The 15,137-nt window shown below is 47.6% G+C and overlaps 1 protein-coding gene across 1 annotated transcript in view; it reads left to right on the top strand.

The window, feature by feature from the left end:
- LOC310917783 (gamma-aminobutyric acid receptor subunit gamma-4) overlaps positions 1 to 6,553 on the top strand; it is a gene marked incomplete at its 5' end in the record, with an annotated part of 39,526 nt that extends 32,973 nt beyond the window's left edge. Inside the window, 2 exons of the mRNA XM_083876318.1 lie at positions 2,724 to 2,926; positions 4,284 to 6,553. Coding sequence (XP_083732444.1) covers positions 2,724 to 2,926; positions 4,284 to 4,577 — 497 coding nt within the window. The 3' untranslated portion in view covers positions 4,578 to 6,553. The remainder of the gene's footprint in view (positions 1 to 2,723; positions 2,927 to 4,283) is intronic.
- Between the last annotated feature and the right edge of the window lie 8,584 nt (positions 6,554 to 15,137).

The following is a 15,137-nucleotide window of genomic DNA, read 5'->3' as shown; positions in this document are numbered from 1 at the left end:
ACAGGATGATGCATGTCTGATGCTTGTCAAACTCTGCCAGGCAAGCAGACTGGCAGTGTTGGATTACAAAATCTCCTGAAGCCATTTTCTGGCATTTTTGAGCTTACCAGAGAATGTTCCACTCCAGCTTCCTGTGTGTAACACTCCACAGCTCAACCAAATCTGGCTTGGGCTGCTGGATTATCTCAGGAGAGCACCTCACTCTCCTGGCTTCACCTGAAACCCAAGCACAGCCTTTTCCAGGCTGGCAGTGGGATATTCTCATGCACTAAAAGGGAGAGGCTGAGCTGTGGCATTGCAGTGCTGCCCTAAGGGCTCCTCTCCCATGCACATTTTCCATGTTTCCTCACAACTTTTCAAGGCTTCTGTGTAGGGCTGTTGAGAGGAAGGTTGTAGGGTTAATGGGCAGAGTTGCTCGGCTGCATGCACAGAGCCCCAGGCTCTGGCAGGAGCTGGAAGCCCTGTGGGTACAACCTTTTTCTGTCAGTCACCCCACAGGACCCAGAGAGTGACAACAGCTCTGCCTATTGTTTAGATTTTCTCAGCAAACTGCAGTGGCTCCTTGGGGCAGGAGAAACGCTCCTGTTGATTGAATGCTGCTCTGATAGGTGCTGGGGAGATCTTCCCAAGCCTCTAATACGCTTTGGCTGTATCTGCATTTTGCAGCAAGCTGTGATTCTCAGTGCTGTCCTTCCTATCAGCCCCGCTGACTTTGCCTTTAATTGGAGGTAGCATTCCCAGCCCTGCCTGCAGGTCTCTGTGGGGATGGAGAGGAGAGGAGGGGCCATCAGCTATTCACAGGCCATCCATGATGGCCATGTCTCCCCACCTCCCTCTCAAAATTAATTAGTCTGGTGCTGATGGAGAGAGGAGGAGGAAAGGAGTGTCATTTCCAATGAAGGTGAGGGTGTGCCATAGTCTGTCTCTGGGAATAGAATGAACATCAAGAGGAAAATGTGCCCAGCTCTAGTGACTGTCACAAAAAACAAAGGCAGGTTTCCCCAGGAGAGGGGCCCCTCTCTATGGGAAGGGACTGCAGCACATGAAGAATAATGTATTCCCTCCACAGCCCCTGTTGTACTTAATACAAATGATCCCCAGCACATTTCGAGCCTGCCAGCCTGCATTAGGGAGATGTAAACTGGACCAGTTCCACTGGCACTTCAGAAACATGGGAAGTCACATCACATCTGCTAATGCAAGTACAGCAGGAAAACATGAAAATCTTCTGCCATGCTCACCCCCAGAGCCACTGAGGTGACCTCAGGAAAGGGTGGCAGGTGGATTTAGGTGGATGCTGGAGAAGGAGAAACAGGTGGACTTCTTGCTTCTTCCCCACATCCTGAAAATCAGTGGAAGAGATCACAATACCAACTGCTGCAGCTGATCCTTTGCTGGCTCCTGACATTTCGTCTCTGGAAGCAGAAACGTGAGCATTTCTGCTTCTGCAAAAACAATTCCAAGCTCCACTCATGTCAAAAGAAATTCCTTATCACCTCCTACGCACTTGCCCTCTGCATCAAGGAATGGAGAGATCGTGAAGAGCTGTCTCTGAAGAATAGCCAGGAGCAAATTGAAAATTATGGGTAGGAATGAGACCAAGGAAATAAAGGGAACTTTGTGATTGTTATCTGCTACAGGGCAGCCTGATGACCAGGGAGCAGAACAGCACTGGCAGATTTTTCAGGACATTTTCCAAAGAGCACAAGGGCTCTCAATCCCAGGTGTAAGAAATCAGGAAAGGAAGGCAAGAGAACAGCATGGATGTGTCAAGAGCTTCTGGTCAGACTTAAAGGGTGAAAGGAAATGCACAGGCAGTGGAAGCAGGGACAGGTATCCTGAGAGCAGTACAGGGACAATACCCAATTGTGTAGGGATGTGGTCAGGAATGCAGAGGATACTAACAGGGGTTTCTCCACATTTGTCAGCTGTAAAGGGAAGGTCAAAGCAAGCTGAATACAACTGGCAAAAACTGGTAAAAATGGAAGAGGAAGAGGCTGAGGTACTTTTTTGCCTCAGTCTTCACTGGCAGCCTCTCCCCACATTCCAGAGTGGATGGACTGCAAGGCAGGGACTGGAGCAGCAAAGTCCCTCTCACTGCAAGTGTCCCTCTCAGCTTTGAGACCACCTGAGGAACCTGAATATCCAAAAGTCTGTGGGACCTGACAAGATACATCCCAGAGCACGGCTGATGTGGTTTCCAACCCACTCTCCATGATACCTGAAAAGCCATGGTAGTAACCAGAAAAAGTGAAATATTGCACCCATTTGTTCAAAGGGTAGAAAGGAGGACCCCAGGAGCTACAGACCTGTCAGCCTCCCCTCTGTGCCTGGGAATATCATGGAACAGATCCTTCTAGAGGCTGTGCTGAGGCACATGGAGGACAGGAGATGAGGATCAACCTCATCTGCATGATCAACCCAGCCTCATGCAGAGTCTGAGTTTCCAGCTCATTTACCAGTCCACATTGATGAGCTGTGTGATGTTCAAAACCTGAGTTTCAAACATCATTCTTTTTCACAGAGCATTGTCAGAGCTCTATTTCCATAGAGCACTGTCATTCTTTTTCACAGAGCATCAGTTCCTCAAAGCCAGAGTCTGGCTGAGCAGAGCAAAAATGGGACCAGACAACCAGAGCAGAGGGAAAAAGGGGCTGTTCTGAGGGGTGTTGAAGACGGAAGTGCTGCTTGTCAGTACTTAAGGCAGCTGTTTTCTCCCCCAGGTATCACGACTGTGCTCACCATGACCACCCTGAGCACCATCTCCCGCAAGCACCTGCCCCGTGTGTCCTACATCACAGCCATGGACCTCTTCGTCTCCGTCTGCTTCATCTTCGTCTTTGCCGCCCTCATGGAGTACGCCACGCTCAACTACCTGGTGGGGAACAAGAAACCACTGGAGCACAGCCACAGGAAGGCCAGGCTGGTAGGTCACAGGGGCTGGCAGAGGTGGATGCTGGTTATGACCCCGAGCTGTTTAAAAATGTCCTTCCTGAGCCTGCTTTGGAAGCTGCTGATGTGGTTTAGTGTTGCCAGATGGACACGAAAAAACTCCGTTCAATCGTGCGAGCAAAAGAAGGAGGTTTATTTTGGGATTAGGGTTTAAATAGTTTTTGGAGTTTGATCAGGGATTGCAGGATGAGGTTGACACCTCTTTGACCCCACTGGTCAAACTAGAAGTCCATCAATTTGTCCTTCCCCCAGAAAGGAATGCACAGTTTACAAAACATCACTCTTAGTTTTTATGTTACAATGAGTGAGAAAACTCCAAAAATGTAGACATCAGAAGGCTGAAAAAATCAGGGCGACAGTTTAGTGCCTGACCTGTACTGAGCTCATCCCCACACCACTGTGTGCTGGGTCTGAGAGGTGAGACACAACCAGAGAAAGCAGCTGAGGCTCCCTTAAAACAAGGAAGGCCCTGTCAGAGCCAGGGCACCCTGTGCTCTCTTCAGAATTGCTGGAGAGCTTATCAGAGCCATTTAGAATGGCTCATACGACTGAATGTAAATGCCACTGTAAGACACATGTATCAGTTTGATCTCTGGATTAGAGGTATCTTAAGTCACAGAGAGGCAGAAACTGACTTTTTTTGTGGAATTCCATCAGAAGACCTCCTGAGTGTGGGGATAGTGAACCCATGGTGGTCATAATTCTCTTCATGAGATCTGCCCAAGCTCATGGCAGGTATTTCTGACACACAAACTTCTGAACTGGGGCAGAACTGAAACAGTAAAGGACATATCTCTTCTGGGCCAGGCTCATTTCCCAGTACACCCCTATATCCCCTCACCCTACATGCCCCAGGGTGGACAGAGCTCTTCCCTGAGGCCCTTGATGGGCAAGAGGCACACAGCCTGTGCCCAGCTTTTCTCCAGTAACTGGCAGCAAGCAGCAGACACATCTGGGCTGTGTGCTGTGTCTTCAGTGATATCTGAGCTCAGGGAAATGAGGGGAGAGGCCAGAACAGATCGAACAGGTCACATTTCTGCACTGACTGTTATTGGCACAGATGGGGAATTGGTGCAATCAGACCTTTGCTGAGCAGGGCTGTGCCCTGGGGTGCCAGGAAGAACACTACTCACAGTCATGCAGGGAGCAGCCAGTTCCCCAAGCACTCAAAAGTGGTGATTCACAACCAGGTGCAGAGACTGGGGATGATCAGTCATCCCTCTCCGCTGAACTGCACCCATGATGATCTGATCTATTGCCAGCTGGGTGGGGAACAGAGGCTTTTTTTGCCTTTTCCTCTCTTTTAACCTGCCTTTATCTCCCCCTCCCAGCCACCCGCTGGTGCACAGGTGATGCCAACCTTCACCACCATCAACATCAACCACATCATGCACTGGCCCCCGGAGATGGAGGAGGATGAGGATGACGACCCCGGCTCCCCGTGCCTGGAGGGGAAGGAGTGTGAGAGGTTCTTTTGCTGCATCGAGGACTGCCAGACAGGGATGTGGCGGGAGGGGCGGGTCCGCATCCACATATCCCGCCTGGACTCCTACTCCCGAGTCTTCTTCCCCACCGCCTTCCTGCTCTTCAACATCGTCTACTGGATTGCCTATCTCTATCTCTAGCCCTCCTTCAGCTGGGGCGGACTGGGCACCAGCAAGAGGGGCTTCTCGAGGGGCATAGAGAACAGCGTCTCTCCTGCTGTGGTCAGTCTGAACAACCCCACTGGTGATTCCCTCCTCCTGCTCTCTCATCTCTTCTGAGAAGAACCAAACAGCTTTTTTTTAGCCTTCTAACATATCTTTTTAGAAAATCTGCCCTTCTCCAGACAGCCCTCTCTCCAACACCACCAGCATTTTACTCCTTGTAAGATTACCCAAAAACATCCTATTCCCATCTCAAGCATTAGGGATTTTTGTCAAAAACAAAAACCTTAATGCATTTCATTTTTTCATCCAATCCTACTCCGAAATTTCAAGGGAAGCGATGGCAAATGGAGTTTTCTGCCTAGTTATTAAGACTGCAAAGGAAATAAAATACATCTTATGACTTCTGCACCACTTCCACCAGAACAGACTTTGTGGGGTGACAGAAGCTTGGAAAGGTCAGAAGGAAATAGTGTGGAAAAGGAAAAGCAGAGCAGCTTCCCCACAGAAGCTGGGCTTGGCTAAAACATTCTGGGCCTGCCCAGACATCTGATGGTGGCACTGACGAGGACGGAGTTGCTGCAAGCCTCCCCCAGCTCCCCGCAGAGCATCTCTGAAGCATTCCTCACGGATCACTCCAGGACACCCACCCACCCAGGCACTGCTGATTCCCCTCAGACGGTGATGAAAAGCACTCCACGAGCTGCAAGGGCCCACCTGCCTTACTGGAGCAGGTTCTTCAGGGCCCACGGTGACATTTCTGCCGGGTGACCAGGACTCTGGGCAGGCTCTGCAGTTGGGTGTAGCCAAAAGAGGGAGGAATCCTTGTGGGAAAGGCCAGAAGAAGGCTCCTGAGCCTGTTGTGAGGTAGTTTTCCTCAGCCTGTGTCTCACGGGCTGTGAATCACAGAGGGGCAGTGCTGTCCCACGCAGTGACACTCGTTGGTGCCATCAGAGCTGTGCTGGGTGGTCGGTGCCAACCTGAGGAAAGGGTGTAGGAAAGGGAACACACAGCTACCAGTGCATTCCTGCTGCTCAGGTGTGTTCCCTTCTTTATTTCTTTCATAATTGCATAAAACAAGAGTTTTCAGTCTAACTGGATGACCTCTCCCAGTTGCCATCATCACTTGGCCTGTTTCCTCATAAAATCAGGAAATGGAGAGAGTTGTCCTTGATGGATTTTAAGGACAAACATAGTGAGCTGATCCCATCTTAAAGAGATGGAGAAACGCATAACACAGTTTCATCTGGGGAGAAACTGAGTAATAAAGGAGAGGAAACTCAGGCCCAGGGTCTATAATGTGTCAACTGGCTGCCTCCCCATTTACACCAGCTGCTGATGTGGCCCACAGCATGATTGTGAAAAGCAGTGGGCCGTTAATAGTTACTTACTGTGTAAATTAGAAACAGAGAAGATCTTTTTTTAAAACCAGCATGTTTTAGGGAAAAAAAAAAATTAGGACTTAAAAGGCTTGTCAGGAGAAGAAAGCTGGCATGGCTGCAGAGGAAAAGTTGGGAAAGGATGGCTCACAGGACAGCTATCAGGGGCAGGAGTTTTTTACATATTCTTGGAGAGCAATTTGATCTGGTTTAAAGACGGATTTTGACGCCGTTAAATCTGATCTGAATAATGAAGTGTCATGTTTAATTCATTCACAAATGCAGCCTTACCTGGGTTCCAGATGAACAGCTAGAGCATCTTATTAAGTATACAATAGTACAACACTCAGCTAAGTATAACCTAATGGGGTCAGACCAGCAGAGCTCTGAAAGGGGAAATTGTGCCTGTCTAACCTGTTACAGTTCTTTTAAAATACCAAGTAAGAGATAAAGGTTACTCAGAAGCATAATTTGCTTAGCTACTCCGACAGCTCCTGAAAGGGAGGAAAGAAATTGTGGCGGGCGGTTCTAACTGAGGAAATTGATTTAGCAAAAGAATTATTAAGGAGGTTCTAATTAGAGGAAATTAACTGAGGGGGGGGGGGGGGAAGAATTGTTAAGGAAGCTCTAATTAGAGGAAATTAATGTTTTAGAGAGAAAGACACAGAGAAGGAGAAGTCTAAGAAAAGAATCAAAACAACTTGCAGACAAGGGGAGCTGCTGGGTGACAGTGCCGACTCCCAGCCAAGCTGGTTGATGTTCTGCTCCCAGTAGCAAAGCGTTATTAGATGTAGCAACAGAAAAAAACCTCCTATGACTCAGCCCTGCACCGACAGGGAGCTGGAATAACCAGGGTCCTGTGATCTCTGTGGGGAGCCAAAAGGAAAGAGCATCCTAGATTCAAACTGGCTCACACGACGGGCTCTGAGTGAGGCACGTCCTCACTTTTGGCAAGGCAGCTGTCGGAGGGGTGTGTGGGAGTGTGCCCCGGTGGCAAACCAGGGTCTGTGCCAGATATCTCCCCAGCAGGATGGTGGCTTGAAAGGTGTGCAGGCAGTGGAGGCTGCACTGAGCACAGGGAGCAAAATGTGCAAGGGGAGCAGCTGAGAAAGGGAGGGTGGAAGGGAAAAATTAACAACCCTCTGCAATGGAGCCCAAACGGCTGCAAATTTGCTGGAGCTTCGGAGCTCTTGGTGAGCACATCTGATTATCATGGGCACTGGAGAACAGACTTCAGCTCTGAGAGCAGCAACTTGTTGAAATTAGACTTTTTTACAAAATCAGCCAGGAGAGAAACAGGGTGTAAAAAAAAAAAAAAAAGCCTAAGAGGATGACAGGGACTCGGACAAAGTAGACTTGAAAGATTGTACAATTTCACCAAAAAAAGATAAAGCCAACACACACCTAGGTAATTTAACCAATGATGGAGGATTTGACAGAGGAAAATAGTCTAGCGTGGGCTGGAGCACAAGGAAGCTGATTACTAAGGCTGGGGAAGGAGGAGGGAGGGGGCTTTTTGGCTTAGGAAAGTCTGTGCCCATCATCCACAGCACAATAAATAAAGGCATGTATAAATTCAATCATGCTTTTAATTTTCTATAGTATCTCAAAAGAAAAAAAAAAAAAAAAAAAAAAAAAAAAAAAAAAAGCTAAGAAAAGCCAAAAAGAAAAATCTGCCGTTCCTTTGGAATTACTTTGCAAGGCTCCAGTTTCCTTATAAAATGGTTTTGCAGCTATCAGGAGGGAGCCCAGGGCACAGAGACACACAGGAGCTGTGAGTTGTCTTGCTCAGTGTCATCCTGAGAGTCAAACCCCTCTGTGCCCTCCTAGGCTGGCATTAGACACAGAAAGAGTGTGGGGTTGTGCTGCTCTGGGCAGGGAGGACAGAGGCACCAGGGCTGCTGCAAAGCCCTTGGGTTTTTCAGACCCCTAAAGGCTGTGCTGCCTTCTCCTCTCATGGAGGTTTCAACATCCTCCCCTCCCCAGGAATTTGGTGGAGGAGCTTCATGCTGCCAGCCTCACCAGCCAGGTGGACACTGGGCTTCCCTCACCTCCTGCCTCCCCTTCCCAGGGAGCAGCAGGTCACACTCCCAGCCCTGCACATCCCCCTGCCGTGGTGAAGACAAACATCTGGGACATCCCAGGCCAGCAGGAGCAGGGCAGGGACCTGTCCCTCACTGCTGGGCTCCGCTGAGGCCACACCTCAACCCCTGGGGTCAGTTTGGGAACAGAGCTGGGGAAGGGTCTGGAGCACAAGCCTGATGAGGGGAAGCTGAGGGAGCTGGAGGGGCTCAGCCTGGAGAAAAGGAGGCTCAGGTGGGACCTTATTGCTCTCTACAGCTCCCTGAGAGGAGGGTGTGATGAGGGGTGGGTCAGTGTCTTCTCACAGATAACAAGAAACAGGATAAGAGAAAATATGCTCTAATTGTGCCAGGGCAGGTTTAGGTTGGATATTGGGGAAAATTTCTTACTTGGAAGGGTGGTCAGGTTTTGGAACAAGCTGCCCAGGGAAGTGGTGGAGTCACCATCCCTGGAGGTGTTTAAAGATGTGGAGATGTTGCACTTGGGGAGGTGGTTTAATGGAGTTCTTGGCAGTGTTAGATTTACATTTGGACACAATGATCATAAAAGGTCTTTTCCAACCTAAATGATTTGATGATTCTATCACTCTGCTATCCTAGTGTCTAATGATGGGGACTGGAAATTATGATCTCAGCATTTATGTCTTGTGGCCTTTGGAATATAAAAGGAAATCAGGAAAAAGGTTGATTTGTCATTTCTCTGCCTCCAGTTCCTATTCTTCCCCTCCAAATTATGCCACATAAGGAACCATTTTTAGCCTGTATGCTCTTCAGGACAGGGATTCTGTTATTACTGTGTGTTTGTACAGGGGCTGGCACTCTGGGGCTTGGTCCTTGACTGAGATTTCTGGATGCTTCTTTATGATACATAATAAACAACATTATACACTGCCCATCCTCACCACTGTCTGTCTACGCCTTGTAAGAAGAGTAAAAATTGTCTCCTGTCCCCCTCCTGATGGGGTTACTGGAGCTGGTAAATTTATTTCCCTAGAGAAAACTGTCTTGTTGGAAAGTAGGGAAAAATGTCACTGATATTTTTGATAGGTGGTGGATATTTTTGTGTTTAAGAAACCCATATTCTGCCTTAAGAAAGGCAGAAGTTGCTTCAAGTCAGCCCTGCTCAGGAGCAGTCCCAGCCATTTAAAGTCATTTATTTGTAAAGCAGGAGAAAGCCTTGCTTGTCCTCCTCAGTCTGTTGACATTGTAAATAAAGTAAATTATATTTCCCCAAGTGTCTTGGTGGGGAGGGGGTTTGGCAGTAATATTTGGTGAACTTTATTCCAGCCCTTCTACATCCCCATTCCTGCTGGTAATTTTGGAGCCATCCTAACCCAAAGCTCTGGAGAAGTCCTCCCTCAAGAGGTCTGGGCCCACACCAGTGGCACTTTAACATTTTAATCATTTTATCCCCCTTTCTTGCCCCACTTTTGAGTGCCAGTGAGGCACAGGGGGGAAGGTGCTGTTTTCCCAGGGACCCCTTGCTCAGCTCCAACCCAGAAATGGAGCACCTCCACCTCTCCCTGGCACACTCTGTATCCCTCCAAGATTTAGCAGCTCCCAAAATGTTAAAAAACATGAGGTCACTAAGGGGGAGGGAAGGGGAGAAGAGAAAGTTATATTAAGTCGTTACTTTTTATATTCCTAATACGCATTCATTATAATTTGTCTTCCTCTTAATGCCTCAGATTTGTAGGCCTTGGGAAGATGGAATTTAAGGAGAATGAGAGTGGCCAAAAATGTTCCAAGGCTCAGGGTGAGGGAGGAGGCACGAACACTCCTGTCTGCATGGGATGGGAGCTGCCTCCCTTCATGCAGAAATGGTTCCATCAGAAAACCTCTGGCAGCCCATGGAGGGCAGGAGGCACCTGCTGTGAAGGGCTGGGGTAGAGCACACCATTGTCTTCCCGTGCTCACATCAGAGTGGGTGAAGAAACCCAGGGGAAATGCCCCATTGCCTGCAGATCTCCAATTTAAAAAAAAAAAGAAAAAAAAAAGGAAAATAATTGATTGGTGGGATTATTTTTGTCATTGAGGTTTTTTTGTTTGTTTTTTTTTAAAGGGTTGTGCATGAGAAAATTGACTCAACTTTCTGTCAGAAGGACCCTCAGGTCTTTCAGGATGCTTTGTTGTTGTTGATGCTCGACACGATTTTAGCCCTCTCTACTTTTTTTTTTCCTCTTCTACTCACATCTTCCAGAAGAAGTAACTCATAGAGTCTGGGCCCTCTCTGCCACCCTTCTGGCCCCACCTGAGCCTCTCTGACAGGAGGAACAATGCAGGATGGAGGAGAGCTGAGGGAGCCTCCAGAGTTGCTCCCAGCAGGTCGGCATAGCAACATCTCCAGGGAGAGCGAGCGCTCCATGGGGTAATTTCCATTCACTTCAGAGCCCACTTGGGCTGCTGGAGTGGTATAAAAGGAACTCAGAAAAAGCCTGTTAATTAGGATTAGCAGCTTCAGGAGCATCAAGCCACAGTGCTCTGAGCTGAGCCATTTATCTGAGAGAACTCGAGGCTCTTGGCTGCCTCCTTCACAAGGCACAGGACACCACGTGGCAGGGCTGACAATGCTGAAATCAGATGGCAGAGCCATCTCTGAGAGAAGGGCCCTACCCTGGGTGCTGAATGGCTCTGCTGCCCCTCTCCTGTGCTCACACCACCCTTGGCTGGGCTCAGGAGGCTCAGACCTGTTACCCCTTCACGTTGCAACGTGGGTGTGGACCCTCCCAGAGGACAGCAGGCAGCATCAGGGTCAAACATGGAAGGCTTTTTATTATCTTACTCTAATTAACTTATATACACTTTTTACAGAGGGCCCAGATTGGCCCAAGGAGGTCACAAACTCCTGACCCCATTGGTCACTGTGACCATCAGTCAAATTCTCTCTCAGAGAACAACTATGCAAAACACACAGATAAATTCTAAAAATACGTATTGTTTACATCAAGCAGTGTGAGAATGGTGCTGCAAAGGTTCAAACACTTGAAAGCAAGAAAATCAGGGGCAACACAGACCCATCTTATCAACACAAGATAACCCACAGGGCATGTGCTGGGTGAGGATTTGGGATGATGAACATGCCATGGATGTCTGAAGAGCCCCAAGGGAAAGCAGCCACTGTGGACAGGAGGTGGCACCCATGGGTGTCACCAGGCTCTTCCATGGGCTCCTTGGAAAAGCAAGGCAGGGACATTTTCACAGCTGCTGGGATATGAATTTTATTCAGCTGCCATAAGGTTCCTGCCTTTCATCATTCTGCTGCATGAAAGGCCCAAGGAAGGTGATAAGTCTGTAAAAACGAAACCCGTCTTTGCAGCAGCCTGTGTCACACACGGGCAAAAACAGGCTGTAGGGAAAGGTTGAGTCATTGCCAGGCTGCCATTGGGCTGATTTGCATCTCTGGAGTGTTACTGACCCTGACAAACCTCCTCGGGAACTTTTGCTGCCACCTCCCCTTGCCAAATGTGTGGTGAAACACAGATGTCTCCCTCACATTATCCTGATTCTCTGGGTGTTTTCACCTCCTCAGGGTAAAACATTACCTGAATCAGAGCTGGAGGCAAAGCTGCCCATCTGGGACTGGAGCACCAGTTTCCTGCTATACTTTACTCTTCCTGGGGGAAATATCTTTAGGTCTGGTCAAAAAATACCCATGGCAGCAATTCAGTTGTTCACACTGCAATCTGTTTTTTCAAGATGATGCAGTCCAGGCAGCCATGCTCTCAGTTGTGCCCATCACAAAGGAAAAAGAACTTTGCCATATTGGCATATTGGCCATATTGACTTCTGGACCAGGTTCAGGCAGCTCTGAAACAAAATTTAAGGCAGAAAGGGGCCAATTCTCCTCCCATTTTAGCCACAGAAACTCCCAGTTACCTCAAAGATTAGATATAGCAGCAGAAACTCAGCAGGTAAGAAAGACAGGGAATCCCTGCCCCAGAGTTTACAGCCAGCATCTCAGAAATGCTCAGTGTCTGCTGTGGCCCTTGGCATGAGGACATTCCATGAGGAACATCCTTCACCAACCAGCCTTTCTGTCACAGCCAGGCCCCCTCCAGCATCCAACAGAGATCAGGAGCTCAGGGAAGGAAATCAAGACAAGGTGTGAGGAGGAAAAGCTGTAGTAGGGATTTTTAGTCAGCCAGAACTGTCACACCTCGAGATAACAGGTACAATAACCATTCTAGGTGACTGAGTTTCTGAGTAAGAGCACACATTAGCCAAACTGCTGGAAACATAGAATTGAAGAATAGTTTGGGTTAGGAGGAATGTTTAAATTCAAACCAGTCCAATCTCCCTGCAATGAGCAGGGAAATGTTCATCGAGATCAGGTTGCTCAGAGCCTCAGAACCTGACCTTGGATGTTCTCAGAGATGGAGCTTCTACGTCAGCAACCTATGCCAGGTTTTCACCACTCTCATTATTAAAAATAAATTGTCCTTGTGTCTAGTCTGAACTTACCATTTTTTTAGTGTAAAACCATTACTCCTGGTCCCATTTTGGCACTAAACCAAAGAGCAGAAGGACCTGCACAGCCCCTGTACCCCCTCTGCCCGGCACCACTGGGATATTAAAGCCTAACAGCCGAGTGCAGGAACATGCTGAGCTCATTCAGGCATTTCTCATTAGTTTCCCATGACTTCTCAATATCCTGCTACTCAATATATTCATCTGGCAGCAAATTAGAGATGAGGGAAAAGCGTCTCTCCCCAAGTCATCCAGAGAACACAAAGCGACGAAGCAAAATCATAACAGACAGGGAGACTTCTTGTGAGTCATCATCTTCCCTCCTTCCCCTCTCCCTCTGCAGTATTGCTGATTGCCCCAGGATTGCTCCATGAAGCCTGGAACCAAAATACCTATTCCTGCTTTTTTTTTTTTTTTTTTTTTTGCTTTCATTTCACAGGAGGAAAGGAAGAAAGCAGCAATTGGATCTTTGTGTCTCTCCACTTCAGACACCTTGTACATGCTCTGCTGAGATTGATGGCCCAGTTATGCCAAATCCATGACATAAATTAACTGTTCCCTTTCCCATCGTATCCAATGAGATCTTACCCACCCACCATCCCCAAAAAAAGAACACCAAACCAACAAAAAAAAAAAAAAAAAACAAAAAAAAAAAACAAATGAAACAAACCAAGCAAGTGGATTCATCAAAGAGAACACCAGAGCAGCTGTGATCAGTGCCAAACAATCCAGGGGTGCTACACATGAAAGGAAGGGAAATGGTCTCATGTCTGTAGAACAAAGAAAGTGTTTTTTTGTCAAATCTTCAGATCCGTGTGTTCAAACTGCAAGGTAATTTCAGTGGCATTGGTTTTGCTGTATCCTACCACATATTTCAAATTATAGCTTGATCATCAACTTTCACTGCTCAGAAAGGGAGATAAAAATTTGCTCTAGGCTGCTGTATTTTAAAGAACCATTTCTGATTTCTTTGGCCAAATTTTCGGAACAAATACATTTGTCCTTGAGATATGTTTTATTTGATCTGCATTGATATTCACAAAGTAACCCACTTCTCCCTGGCTGAAGGGACTGAAATGTTTGCCACAGGGATTTTAGATAAGCCATTAATAAATGTTGCTGGGTTTAGGGGTTACAGGGTCACCATTCCATGTGGACCTAGAGGTGGCCAACATTCCTTCAAAGTTTAGGACTTGAATTCAAATTCACTGCCAATGTATATGTAGATATTAGGGGAAAACTTGGCAGGTTGAAATCATCCCCATCTTTCATCAGCTAAAGCAACAGAAATATCTAGTTTGGAACTCTTGGAATCTAAAAGTGCAGAAAACTGAGTCCACACACATCATCCCTCTTGTGAAAAGAGAGGTGCTGTGGTTTGAAAGCAAAACGAGTGAGAGGCTCCAAGTCAGAAATACAATTTAATAAGAAGAAAGGTAATAAAATAAAATAAAATAAAATAAAATAAAATAAAATAAAATAAAATAAAATAAATGAAATTACACAAAGGACCACTGACAGAGTCAGAATACAGCCTGAGCAGGGTGGTGGGAGCAGTCCAGGTGAGGGGCTCTTCCTGAAGCAGTGATCCCACAGAAAGGTCTGGGAGCTCTGCTCCTCTGGGAATCCAGTGGCTCAGGGCTGCTTGTCCTGTCCCAAATCCCAGATTCTCTCCAGGTGGGAATGCTTGGCTCCTCCCCCTGGGCATTGGGAGCATCTCCCAATGGGATGAGGAGTCGTGCAGTGGCTCCTTGATGGCCCATTAAACAGAGAGAGCTCCTGGAGGGAGTTCCCTGTGAGTCCTGGGCAAGGCATTGATGGGCCATGAGCAGAAGAGCCCAAAGGAGGGGCCTGGGAAAACACTGCCCCACCTGGTTCAAACAGCTCATGGGGATGGGGATGGAATAAATACTGTGCGTACATCCTACACCACAACCCAGGACAAGGGGTGAAAAGCAGTGAGGTCTTGGCCTGGCACTCTAGAAAGGCAATGCCATGAGCTCAGCTCATCCCTGGTGTCTGCCACCTCCCTTCTGTTCTGTGACTCCTTTCACTGAGCCTGCTGCCTTTGCAGACTGGAAAATCTATATCAAGGGATGTGCAAAAACAATCCAAAGGCACAGGAGTTTGTTCCCTGAGTCACATACACACACAAAACTGCTTTTTCACACCAAATACCTCTTGCAGTGACAGCTTTCACCTGCTGATTGTCCCAGCACCTCTCCAGGGGGGTTGGTTTGTCTTGAAAATACCAAGTCAGGAGGAGAGATCTGGAGTTTATGGACCATGCTGGGTTTTACCATCTTGGGATGGCCAGAGGTCCAGGCCCATCAGGAGTAGGGTCCCAAGGGAGCAGAAATTCATTTGGCTGGTAGATGAGTTTGCAGGGAGAAGGGAGAAAAGCAGGATGTGACTTTAGAAGAGGTTTTACTCCAGAAGGCAGATGATGAATGCAGGTAACTCACCTGACCTCACATGTAGTTCATGACTTTGGATGGAACAAGCACAGAGAGGAAAAAAAAAAAGAAAAAAAATAATTCCAAAAATAATACAGATTTTCAGCCACCTAAAAGTGTTTGGGAACAGAAACAACTTCTCACTGTGGTCAGATT

This window comes from Zosterops lateralis (assembly GCF_965231275.1).
Source record: "Zosterops lateralis genome assembly, chromosome: 21".
In the NCBI taxonomy this organism is placed as follows: domain Eukaryota; kingdom Metazoa; phylum Chordata; class Aves; order Passeriformes; family Zosteropidae; genus Zosterops; species Zosterops lateralis.
The sequence above is the reverse complement of the archived record's forward strand: the minus strand, read 5'-3'. Positions and strand labels throughout refer to the sequence as shown.